At 38.3% G+C, this 13078-nt stretch overlaps 1 protein-coding gene across 28 annotated transcripts in view; it reads left to right on the top strand.

The window, feature by feature from the left end:
• Window positions 1-13078, top strand: part of SCEL (sciellin) — a 140268-nt gene that overhangs the window by 100236 nt on the left and 26954 nt on the right. Inside the window, exon 23 of one of the 28 annotated variants that reach the window (XM_089899262.1) lies at window positions 7408-11824. The exons of 26 other annotated variants lie outside the window; for them this stretch is intronic. In XM_089899262.1, coding sequence (XP_089755388.1) covers window positions 7408-7483 — 76 coding nt within the window. In that variant the 3' untranslated portion in view covers window positions 7484-11824. Of the gene's footprint in view, window positions 1-906; window positions 1054-7407; window positions 11825-13078 lie in introns of those variants that run through there. One more of the 28 variants, XM_089899263.1, reaches the window with a different exon arrangement.

Genomic DNA, 13078 nt, shown 5'->3' with positions numbered 1-13078 from the left:
ACCAAGGCAATTGAAGAGCAATTGCTAATTAGAGAGCAGTATTTATTGAACACCTCTGGTGTGCCTGGCAATTTATATACATTTAATCCTCACAACAACCAACCCCATGAGAAATATATTCACGCATGCTATTCTATAGAAGAAGAAACTATAGCTCAAAGATATAAAATAAACTTCTCAAGAAAGAAAACACATCCTGGATCTAAACCCAAGTCCTTCTGATGTCACTACTGGAAGAACAAATGATCGGGAGCAAAAAAACCTCAGATTTACCCCTTCTTTCTGTCCTTTATTCTCCCAACGGTCCCTTCCTTTCTAATTCCCCTCCCACCCCTGCAGTTAAAGGCCTACAATTAGATACACTTTTTTTCTAGAAAATTATTGTGGAAATGACAGAGAGGAGAGGAAGATTTGTCTTATAGAGATTTTCTAATAACTGAAATAATAGCAAACTTTTGGTGCCGACCCTGCCACTGGTAAGCGTATGGAAATATCTTTGATAAGTAGAAGCATTTCTTCAGAGTGGTACTGGTAGGGGCAGATTTTTATTTTTATTAGTAACAGTTTTAGGAGGTTCCCAACCCATGTTGGAAGTGGTTAGGTTTAACAAGTACATATGGAATAACTAACAGTGGCTACTGTAGCCAACTTCTCCCTTAGCGGCTGTTTCCATAAACTGTAGCGCCCTCTGTCTCTCTCTCTCTCTCTCCCCCACTCCTGTTCCCTCCTTCCTCCTCTCCCTCCTCCCTTTCCCCTTCTTCTGACTTTTGCCTCCTTCCCTTCCTCCTTCTGCAAATGCACTATGTTGACAGATAATGGTAACTTTCTCTTTTGTTTTGTTTTGTTCTCTTTTGCCTTTTGTTTATTAGAAGAGGCTAATTTCATAAAAACTAATTTGTATTTCAGCAACTCCTAACAAAGTATCTATAAGAAGAGGACATTTTCCTTATACAGATAGGATTACTATAAAAAAGAAATTTAAGAATATTGACCATCATGTTGTTTTCAGATGGCAGCCTTTTTTAAGGATTTATTTTTAAACTTTTTATTGAGGTATAGTTGCTGTATAATATGATATAAATTACAGGTATATGATATAGTGATTCACAATTTTAAAGGTTATACTCCACTTATAGTTATTATAAACTATTTGCCATATTCTCCATATCATAGAATATATCCTTGTAGCTTATTTTGTACCTAATGGTTTGTACCTCTCAATTACCTACCCTATGTTGCCCCTCTCCCCCTTGCCTCTCCCCACTGGTAACCACTCGTTTGTTCTGTATATCAGATGACAGCTTGATCCACAAATCTAACCTAAGTGATGTCTGACTATTCTTTAGTAGTTACACCAGATTTGATGATAATCAGCCAGGATGTTCAAGAATTACTGCAGAACAAACAGGAAAGACTAAGCTGCCTATTTGAAAAAAGTGACTTCATTCAATATGTTCAGTCACCTGTATCTGCAATGTATTTATGTGGCCCACTTGATTTTAATGGGTAAAGAGAGGGGGCATTTTAACATGACTCCCAGTAGGAATAACAGCCACAAGGCACTTTTACATCCAATTCAATGTGACAGGAGCACTGATTATTTAATAGTATAACAGCAGTGAATCAGAGTTCCTTTTATGTGACTTTGCTGACATTTCCAGCAGCTGTATATTTAATTCACAGTTAGGGGTGGAATAAATTTCAGTCATGGATCAAAATGTAAGCAGGTGTCCCTGAGCTCTTTCTAGGAACACAACAACTTGAGCAAATGCAGATGTGTACAGAATTTTCATTTATTCAGGGAGAAACTGTGAATTTTAGCAATGACAGTTTCACATTTTCATGAACCAACATTAAAGGGGGATATTCAATTATCGGTAGCCTATAAACTGCTGCTCCCACGTAAAGATTGAAAAACATCTAGTGATACAGGTCTTTACAGTTAGAAAAGGCAACCTTCATCTAAAGCAGAAAAAATATTCTGAACTATTTGTAGTATTATATGGCCATCTTTCTAAGGGCTTCCTATTTGCTAAGACATACCTTGTTAGTATCCCAATAAGAAGTTTCCTTCCTGCCTTCCTATTGAATATTTCTCATACTTCTGCTCAAGACAGAATGCTGGAGGTGGGAGGTAACCTTGACTCTTTCCATTGCTTCATTCCCCATAATCAGTAGGTCACTCTGGATGCTTCTCCTAGTTATCTCAGGAACTGAGACATTTCATCATCCCAACTGCTACTATGGCCCAGCTTACTGTTAAGTCTCCTCACTGGTCCCTCTGCTGTCTCTGGTACCTTCTGCCCTTCAATCTGTCTGCCATGCTGTAGAGTGATCTTCTTAAAACACAAATCTGATCCTGTCCTTCCTCTGATGAAATCCTCCAGTAGCTTCACATTGCCACTGGACAACAGTGTACCCCTTAACCTGGTTTCCAAAGCTCGCCATGATGTTGCCTCCACAGGCCTCCCCAGCCCCATTCCCTATGCTCCACCCACAAGCAAAGCCCACCCACACACCCCCTGACATGAGCACGCCTCGCTCCTCTGTCATCGCTGCTGCATGGATAACTGCTACTTATCCTTTAGGTGTCAGCTTAGGTGTCTTTTACTCAGGCTCTGGGAAGCCCAACCTGACCCATCACTTCTGCATCAGGTCCTTCTGGATGTTCTCAAGCTCTCTGTTCTTCTGTCCTATGATATTTGTCTCTTGGCATTATTATTTAATAATCTCTCATCCACTATTGGATTTTTTAAGGGCAAAGATTGGATCTGTCTTGCTCATGTCTTTATCTACAATTCATGGCACAATGCTTGGCACGTATTAGGTGCTTAATAAATATTCTCTGAGTTACAAGCTAAATTTCAAAACTAATCAGGACCTCTGATCATCCAACTAGACAAAGCCCATTGCCTTATAACTCTAACACTCTGAGCCCCATGAGTGAAACTAGACTGGAGGGATCTGATATCCTACGACTGGTCTCCTTGCTTAAGCCAAAAACCCTATTTTGAAACATAATCTCAATGAACCATGGTGAATTAGAGCCACTGAAATTCTTGGTCACATCTTATATTTAAAATACCTAAATTGATCATTTTCTCTATGGACCTGTTAATTTCTTTAATATAAAATCTTTAAGACTCCCTCATTGAAACAAATTATGAAAATATGTAAAGCTGGGACCATTTTGCAAATTCAGTAGAGCTGAAGAATTATAGCAGTTATCTCACTGTATTCTACACTCCCTTCAGAGAGATAAATATTCCTTTGAACTAAAGCTTAAGCCTTAGTTTTAGTTCTTGGCATAAAAGAAGTACCATAGTAAATTTTCTATATGGAGGTTTTTAATTTTGCAAATGTGTTTGATACTCTGCAAAAACGATGTAAGTGAGCTGGAGAGAGAGAAACATATTGCAGCATTTGATAAATACCTCCCACATCTTCATAAGAGAGGAAGAGCAGTTGGGAGTGAGCTGATAACTTTCTCTCATGTAGAGCATATCCTAGGAAAAGTTGTGTTTTAAGAGACATAATAAGCCTTGGTCCCCAGAATCTCTATTTTTTTCTTTAATCTGCTCTGCAAGGGAGTATTATATTCCTTAATGGGGCAGTAGAAAATAATTTACATGATTATAACATAGATAAATGCTCATATTCAAAATGTGTGCTATGACTCTACATAACAGATAACTCATATCTTCTCCCAAACATTGTGTAGTCTGTGTAAAGAAAAGCATTTTCAGTTGCTATGGTTAACAAAATTTCTTTTTAGCATTTCTCTCTGTATCCACAGAGAACTGGTGGTTTTTCTTGAAGTTAATTCCAACTGCTCATAAAATCACAAAATTATAAGGTCTTCCACTGAACTGCCACAGAAAAGGTTTGGAATCAAGCCTTTGTTTGACCCTGCAGCATTTGGCTGGGCTTCTATAAAAATCTATTTTTCACACTTTGACTCACAGCTCTTCATCTTCTACCACAGTGTAAAAGACACGATAAGATAGATGTAGTCTTAATTAAAGAATAAAAATTTATTTTTACATCCTTCAACTTGGGAAGTTTATGGGCAATTTGAACTTCTTTTATTGGATCTCCAAATCTAGCTGATGACATCAATCAGGGTGAACAACCAGAGTAAATCCACATTTTGTACTTTTCATGATCTGGAACTTTTAATTTTGCTTTAAATATTAGTATAAAATATTCAGAATAAAATCTTATAATCCATTCTACCAGACTTGATATGTGGCACTGTTTAATAAAAACAGCAAAAATTCTATGAACCCCCTAATAACATGGTTTACTCAATGATTCACAATTATATCCCTTTGGGAGTGTGCTTCTTTGAAGGCAAGCATACATTCCAATTTTGAGTTATCTACCTACAGTGGTTGGATTTGCAGGATTCTGGTTTCTCCTCCCTGCTTAGATCTAAATCCATTTCCGCTCTCCCTCACAATAGCTAGGGTCCAAAAGACTTGGGTACTGGGCGTGAGGAGGTGGGGTGGTATAGGCAGATCAAAGGTGCAGTATCTGCAGCAGCCAGGAGTGGAAGGTGTCAGAGCAGGTGAGGGCATCCAGCATCAGGCTGAGAAACTAAACAACCATGTCATGAGGGCAGAAGCAGATGTGTATTTGGTTGCTAGGGCTGCCATAACAAGAACCACAGCCTGGGTGGCTTAAAAGAGAAATTAATTTTCTCACCGTCTGGAAGCTAGAAATCCAAGATCAGTATGTCGGTAGGGTTGGCTCCTTCTGAAGGTCCAGAGGGAAGGATCTATTCCAGGACTTTCTCTTTGGCTGGTAGAGGGCTGTCTTTACCCTCTGTCTTCACATTGTTATCCATCTGTGTGTGTATCTGAGCCTAAATTTCCTCTTCTTATAAAGCTACCAATCATATTGGATTAGGGCCCACCCTAATGACCTCATTTGAACTCGATTTTTTCTGGCGTTAGGACTCCAACATAGAAATTTGGTGGGAGGGCAAAATTCAACCCCTAAGGAAATGTCCCAAAATAAGGAAACAAAGCCCTGGTTGGGAGCTGTGTGAAAAAAAGGAAAGAAATATGTGCAATTCAGGGGTGAAATAAGGCAGGTTCTAGGTGATTGACGCAAATGGAGGTGAAATGTCCGTCACCGTCTCTTCTGAACTTTTTCTAAGAGGTTATTGTGCACACTCTGTACCTAGGTGTGGCCGAAGCTGACTGCCATAAAGGTTCAGGGTCTAATATCTTTCCCTTGGGGTCCCTTTCAGATCTTTTCCCAGAGCTGGGTAAGGTAGCGTAGATTTCTACCAGAGAAGGGGAAAAAAGAGAATTTAAATTAATTTAATGCCACAAGTATTTTTGGAGCAGCTACTGTGTGCAAGGCCATGTTAGGCATGGTAATGTGATTTTACTCTCAAGTCATAATGAAAAGCACCAGCTTCCTTAAAAAATGTCACTCAGTTCATCCAAGGTTAGCTTTGGAGGGAGAATCACTTCCTGGGACAGAATTCTAATTCCCCAAAATTCACATTTCCTGGTGATCTCTCACTGTTTGCCATTGCCAACCGTCCCTGTTTGGCATTCCTGCGAAACTGGATTATAGCATATCATGATAATCCACTTAATTTTTATTCCATTATCCCCAAGTATTTGGTAAAGTACTATTGTATTTTAAAATGTTAAGGGGAGGATCATTTAATGCTCAGGCTATTAAGATAGTATGGTAACCTCTGAGGTCAAGAAGGTGACTCTAGTAATAGGGAAGGACCATCACGGGTTAGGTGAACGCAAAGCCTGCTGTCTCTATTTCTAGATTTGAAAGATGCGATCTGGGAGGTCTCCTCACACAGTTCTAGTAGTTCTGTTGAAGAAGTCAGTTTTGAATTTTACATCATTCAGACTGCAGAATCAAATGATTTTGATACTTCTGAGCTACTTCTGAAATCCTGTACTTTTTACATATATTAATGGGCATATTTTCTACTGTAACTCACATTAAAAAATAATTTAACTAATTTCTACATTTTAAAAGATGTGCAGCTAGTATTTTATTTTATTTTGTTTTTAATAGATCTTTATTGGAGTACAGCTGCTTCACAATACTATGTTAGTTTCTGTTGCACAACAAAGCGAATCAACCATATGCATACACGTGTCCCCATATCCCCTCCCTCTTGAGCCTCCCTCCCATCTTCCCTATCCCACCCCTATAGATGGACACAAAGCACCGAGCTGATCTCCCTGTGCTATGCTGCTGCTTCCCATCAGCCAACTATTTTACATTCGGTAGTGTATATATGTTGATGTTACTCTCACTTTGCCCCAGCTTCACCGTCCCACCCAGTGTCCTCAAGTCCATTCTCTATGTCTACCTCTTTATTCCTGCCCTGCAACTAGGTTCATCGACACCAATTTTTTTTTTTTTAGATTCCATATATATGGGTTAGCATACAGTATCTGTTTTTCTCTTTCTGACTTACTTCACTCTGTATGACAGACTCTAGGTCCACCAACCTCACTACAAATAACTCAATTTCGTTTCTTTTTATGGCTGAGTAATATTCCAATGTATATATGAGCCACATCTTCTTTACCCGTTCATCTGTCGATGGACACTTAGGTTGCTTCCATGTCTTGGCTATTGAAAATAGTGCTGCAATGAATACTGTGGTACATGACTCTTTTTGAATTGTGGTTTTCTCAAGGTATATGCCTAGTAGTGGGATTGCTGGGTCATATGGTAGTTCTATTTTTAGTTTTTTAAAGAACCTCCATACTGTTTTCCATAGTGGTTGTATCAATTTACATTCCCACCAACAGTGCAGAAGAGTTGCCTTTTCTCCACACCCTCTCCAGCATTTACTGTTTCTAGATTTTTTGATAATGGCCATTCTGACAGGTAGAGGTGATACCTCATTGTACTTTTGATTTGCATTTCTCTAATAATTAGTGATGTTGAGCATCTTTTCATGTGCCTCTTGGCCATCTGTATGTCTTCCTGGTGAAATGTCTATTTAGGTCTTCTGCCGTTTTTTAACTGGATTATTTGGGTTTTTGATAATGAGCTCCATGAGCTGTTTGTATATTTTAGAGACTAATTCTTTTTCTGTTGTTTCATTTGCTCATATTTTCTCCCATTCTGTGGGTTGTATTTTTGTCTTGTTTATGGTTTCCTTTGCTGTGCAAAAGCTTTTAAGTTTAATTAAGTTCCATTTGTTTATTTTTGTTTTTATTTCCATTACTCTAGGAGGTGGGTCAAAAAAGGTCTTGCTGTGGTTTATGTCAAAGGGTGTTTTTCCTATGTTTTCCTCTAAGATTTTTATAGTGTCTGGTCTTACATTTAAGTCTTTAATCCATTTGGAGTTTATTTTTGTATATGGTGTTAGGTAGTGTTCTAATTTCATTCTTTTACATGTAGCTGTCCTGTTTTCCCAACACCACTATTGAAGATGCTGTCTTTTCTCCATCGTATATTCGTGCCTCCTTTGTCATAAAGTAGGTGACCATATGTGTGTGGGTTTATCTCTGGGCTTTCTATCCTGTTCCATTGATCTATATTTCTGTTTTTGTGCCAGTACCATATTGTCTTGATTACTGTAGGTTTGTGGTATAGTTTGAAGTCGGGGACCCTGATTCCTCCAACTCTGCTTTTCTTTCTCAAGATTGCTTTGGCTATTCAGGGTCTTTTGTGTTTCCATACAAATTGTGAAATGTTTTGTTCTAGTTCTGTGAAGAATGCCATTGGTCATTTCATAGGGATTGCATTGAATCTGTAGATTGCTTTGGGTAGTATAGTCATTTTCTCATTGTTGATTCTTCCAATCTAAGAACATGGTATATCTCTCCATCTGTTTGTATCATCTTTAATTTCTTTCATCAGTGTCTTATAGTTTTCTGCATACAGGTCTTTTGTCTCCTTAGGCAGGTTTATTCCTAGGTATTTTATTCTTTTTCTTGCAATGGTAAATGGGAGTGTTTCCTTAAATTCTCTTTCTGATTTTTCGTTGTTGGTGTATAGGAATGCCTGAGATGTCTGTGCATTAATTTTGTATCCTGCAACCTTACTGAATTCATTGATTAGTTCTAGTAGTTTTTTGGTGGCATCTTTAGGATTTTCTACGTATGGTATCATACCATCAACAAACAGTGACAATTTTACTTCTTCTTTTCCAATTTGTATTCCTTTTATTTCTTTTTCCTCTCTGATTGCTGTGGCTAGGACTTCCAAAACTATGTTGAGTAAAAGTGGCAAGAATGGACATCCTTGTCTTGTTCCTGATCTTATGGAAATGCTTTCAGTTTTTCACCATTGAGTATGATGCTTGCTGTGGCTTTGTCATATATGGCCTTTATTATGTTTAGGTAAGTTCCCTCTATACCCATTTTCTGGAGAGCTTTTATCATAAATCGGTGTTGAATTTCGTCAAAAGCTTTTTCTGCATCTATTGAGATGATCATTTGGTTTTTATTCCTTAATTTGTAAATGTGGTGTATCACATTGACGGATTTGCATATACTGAAGAATCCTTGCATCCCTGGGATAAATCCCACTTGATCATGGTGTATGATCCTTTTAATGTGCTATTGGATTCTGTTTGCTAGTATTTTGTTCAGGATTTTTGCATCTATGTTCATCAGTGATATTGGTGTATAATTTTCCTTTTTTGTGATATCTTTTTCTGGTTTTGGTATCAGGGTGATTGTGGCTTTGTAGAATGAATTTGGGAGTGTTTCTCCCTCTGCAATTTTTTGGAAGAGTTTGAGAAGGATGGGTGTTAGCTCTTCTCTAAATGTTTGATAGAATTCACCTGTGAAGCCATCTGGTCCTGAACTTTTGTTTGTTGTAAGATTTTTAATTATGGTTTCAATTTCATTACTTGTGATAGGTCTGTTTATATTTTCTAATTCTTCCTGGTTCAGTCCTGGAAAATTGTACCTTTCCAAGAATTTGTCCATTTCTTCCAGGTTGTCCATTTTATTGGCATATAGTTGTTTGTAGTAATCTCTCATGATCCTTTGTATTTCTGCAGTGTCAGTTGATACTTCTATTTCATTTCTAATTCTGTTGATCTGAGTCTTCTCCCTATTTTTCTTGTTGAGTCTGGCTAAGGGTTTATCAATTTTGTTTATCTTCTCAAAGAACCAGCTTTTAGTTTTTTTGATCTTTGCTATTGTTTTCTTCGTTTCTATTTCATTTATTTCTGCTCTGATCTTTATGATTTCTTTCCTTGTACTGACTTTGGGTTTTCTTTCTTCTTCTTTCTCTTTTAAGTGTAGGCTTACATTGTTTATGAGGTTTTTCTTGTTTCTTGAGGTGAGATTGTATTGTTATAAACTTCCCTCTTAGAACTGCTTTTGCTGTGTCCCATAGGTTTTGGGTCATTGTGTTTTTGTTGTCATTTGTTTCTATGTATTATTTTACTTCTTCTTTGATTTCTTCAGTGATCTCTTGGTTATTTAGTAACACACTGTTTAGCCTCCATGTATTTGTGTTATTTACAGTTTTTTTCCTGTAATTGATTTCCAGTCTCAAAGCATTGTGGTCAGAAAAGATGCTTGATACGATTTCAGTTTTCTTAAGTTTTCTAAGGCTTGATTTGTGACCCAAGATGTGATCTATCCTGGAGAATATTCCATCAGCAACTGAGAGAAAGTGTAATCTGCCACTTTTGGGTGGAATGTTCTATAAATATCAATTAGGTCTATCTGGTCTATTGTGTCATTTAAAGCTTGTGTTTCCTTATTTATTTTCTGTTTGGATGATCTGTCCATTGGCGTAAGTGGAGTGTTAAAGTCCCCTACTATTTTTGTGTTACTGTTGATTCCTCCTTTCATGGTTGTTAGAATTTGCCTTGTGTATTGAGGTGCTCCTATTTTGTGTTCATAAACATTTATAATTGTTATATCTTCTTCTTGGATTGATCCTTTGATCATTATGTAGTGTCCCTCCTTATCTCTTGTAACAGCCTTTATCTTAAAGTCTATTTTATCTGATACGAGTATTGCTACTCCAGTTTTCTTTTGATTTCCATTTGCATGGAATATCTTTTTCCATCCCCTCACTTTCAGTCTGTATGTGTCCCTAGGTCTGAAGTGGGTCTATTATAAACAGCATATATATGGGTCTTGTTTTTGTATCCATTCAGCCAGTCTCTCTCCTTTGGTTGGGGCATTTAATCCATTTACATTCAAGGTTATTATCAATATGTATGTTCCTATTACCATTTTCTTAATTGTTTTGAGTTTGTTTTTGTGGGTCTTTTTCTTCTGCTGTGTTTCCCACCTAGAGAAGTTCCTTTAGCATTTGTTGTAACGCTTGTCTGGTGGTGCTGAATTCTCTTAGCCTTTGTTTGTCTGAAAAGCTTTTGATTTCTCCATCGAATCTGAATGTGATCCTTGCTGGGTAGAGTAATCTTGGTTGTAGGTTTTGCTCTTTCATCACTTTAAGTATATCCTGCCACTCCCTTCTGGCCTGCAGAGTTTCTGCTGAAAAATCAGCTGATAACTTTATGGGGATTCCTTTGTATGTTATTTGTTGCTTTTCCCTTGCTGCTTTTAATATTTTTCTTTGAATTTAATTTTTGTTAGTTTTATTAATATGTGTCTTGGTGTGTTTTTCCTAGGGTTTATCCTGTCTGGGACTCTCTGTGCTTCCTGACTTGGGTGACTATTTCCTTTCCCATGCTAGGGAAGTTTTCAATTCTAATCTCTTCAAATATTTTCTCAGACCCTTTCTTTTTCTCTTCTTCTTCTGGGACCCCTATAATTTGAATGTTGGTGCATTTAGTGTTGTCCCAGAGGTCTCTGAGATTGTCTTCAATTCTTTTCATTCTTTTTTCTGTATTCTGCTTCTCAGCAGTTATTTCCACCATTTTGTCTTCCAGCTCACTTATTCATTCTTCTGCCTCAGTTATTCTGTTATTGATTCCTTCTAGTGTATTTTTCATTGCAGTTATTGTGTTGTTCATCTCTGTTTGTTTGTTCTTTAGTTCTCTAGGTCTTTGTTAAACATTTCTCATATTTTCTCAATCCATGCCTCCATTCTATTTCTGAGATTCTGGATCATCTTTAATATCATTACTCTGAATTCTTTTTCAGGTAGATTGCCTATTTCCTCTTCATTTATTTGGTCTTGTAGGTTTATACCTTGTTCTTTCATCTGTGGCATATTTTTTTACTGTCTCTTTTTTCTTTTTTTTTTTTTTTTTGAGTAGGATTGTGTTCCTGTCTTACTGGTTGTTTAGCCTGAGGCTTCCAACACTGGAGTTTGTAGGCTATTGGGTAGAGCTGGGTCTTGGTGCTGAGATGCGGAACTCCGTGAGACCTCACTCCAATGAATATTCCCCAGGGTCTTTCTCTGTTAGTCCAGTGGTTTGGACTCAGAGCTCCCACTGCAGGAGCTTTGGCCCCGGGCTTGTGAACCAAGACCCAACAAGCCACCTGGGGCAGCAAAAAATAAAGAAAAAAACAGAGTAAAAAATAACATTAGACTAGGAAACTAACAGATATGTTAGGAGAATATAAAATAAAAAGATAGTTGAATCAACAACCAGAAGGTACATCAGTACCACAATAGTAAAAAAGAGGAGGAGGGAAAAGAAAAAAAAAAAAGGCCTTGGCTATGGAGGGCAGGGCCTAAGCAAGGGCAAGGTTTGGATGGTGGGCAGGGCCAATGCTCAGGACCCACAGGGCTGGAAAAGGCCCTGGGGGCTGTGGTGGGTGAGGCTTAGGCTCAAGGAACAGAAGGGGCCCAGGCGTGCCCCCCACCCCTGGTCTCAGATGGCAGGGGGCCTCACCTGGGAGCCCAGGAGGCTTCCTGGGCTTGAGTAGGAGGGGCAAATGCCCTCCTCTCCTCTCCTCCTCCTCCAGCCTCGGAGGGCCCCTCCCTCCTGCCTCTCTTGATCTCCCCAGCCTCCGTCCTATGCCCCCAAAGACCCACGCAGCCTGGAGGGGGCTTTGGAGGGCAGGGGATGGCCTAGAGCTCAGCAGCCTCCCCAGGACTGAGTGGGTGTGGCAATGAACCTCCACTCCTCTCCCGCTCCTCCTGGAGGGCCGCTCCTGCCTGCCCCCTGATCTCCCAGGCCCGCAGCTAGTATTTTAAATGTGAGGTTTAAGTGTAGCTATGGAATGCTGCTTAATTAGCATATTTATCACTTATTGATGGCTTGGATGTTATATAAAAGGAGTATTAAATCTCATCCCACATAAATATGAGGACTTTTATGTTATTATTCATCCTTATCAATATTAATTTTGTGAGTCAGAGTCCCTACACTGATTCTATGTAAAAGAACCTTACTTGAAATCTGCTATTCAGGACTGGAAAAGGGAGATTTATGAAAACAGGAGTTAACTCTAAAGATGTGAAAAGTTAGGGCAGAAATAAAAATGAAACTATAGTCCCTCAGAATTCTGGAATCCATAGTGCTTAGTGCTGTGTCACTACACTTCTGTTAATTATCACTTATTTATTCTTACTCAGTTCAGTCACAACTGTAGTCATTGTGCCTATAAATTTTATTTACATTAACTCATTTATTCTCACTGCAACCTTATGAAATTAGATATTATTATCCTAGTTTACAAAAGGAAGCTTAGAAAGGTTGACTAACTTGCCCAAGAAAGTAGGAGAAGAAATGGCCTTGCTCTGACTCCTAAACCATCCTGCTAACCAATAGCATTGGTGACAAGGCTTTTCCAAACTCATGGAAAAAAATTAAGAACTACCAGCGTAATAGCAAATATATAAATAATTAATATATGTATATAACATACCAGAGAACATTGTACCTCATGAAGGTGTGTCAAATCATTATTGTAGCCCATGATTTAAGAATGTAATTGTCCCATTTATCCTCCACAGTATGAATTGTTTATTCAAATTTGGGGTTGACTTCTCATATTTCTGTCATGCAAAAAGCTGGAATGAAGGCTCTAATTAAATATTTAAGAGTTGATTTCAGATGGGCAGGTGGCTCAAGCCTTGACTCTTTTACAAATTAGTCAATTGACCTTGGAAAATTCACTTAGCCGTTCTGAGCCCCATATGCTGTCCTGCAAGATTTTGTGAGATCTGAATGAGATAACCC

Source organism: Delphinapterus leucas, chromosome 18, assembly GCF_059928025.1.
Source record: "Delphinapterus leucas isolate spDelLeu-1000000601 "Yukka" chromosome 18, BTC_Dleu_Yukka2, whole genome shotgun sequence".
Taxonomy (NCBI): Eukaryota; Metazoa; Chordata; class Mammalia; order Artiodactyla; family Monodontidae; genus Delphinapterus; species Delphinapterus leucas.
Note: the sequence above shows the minus strand (reverse complement) of the source record. Positions and strands in the feature narration are given on the sequence as shown.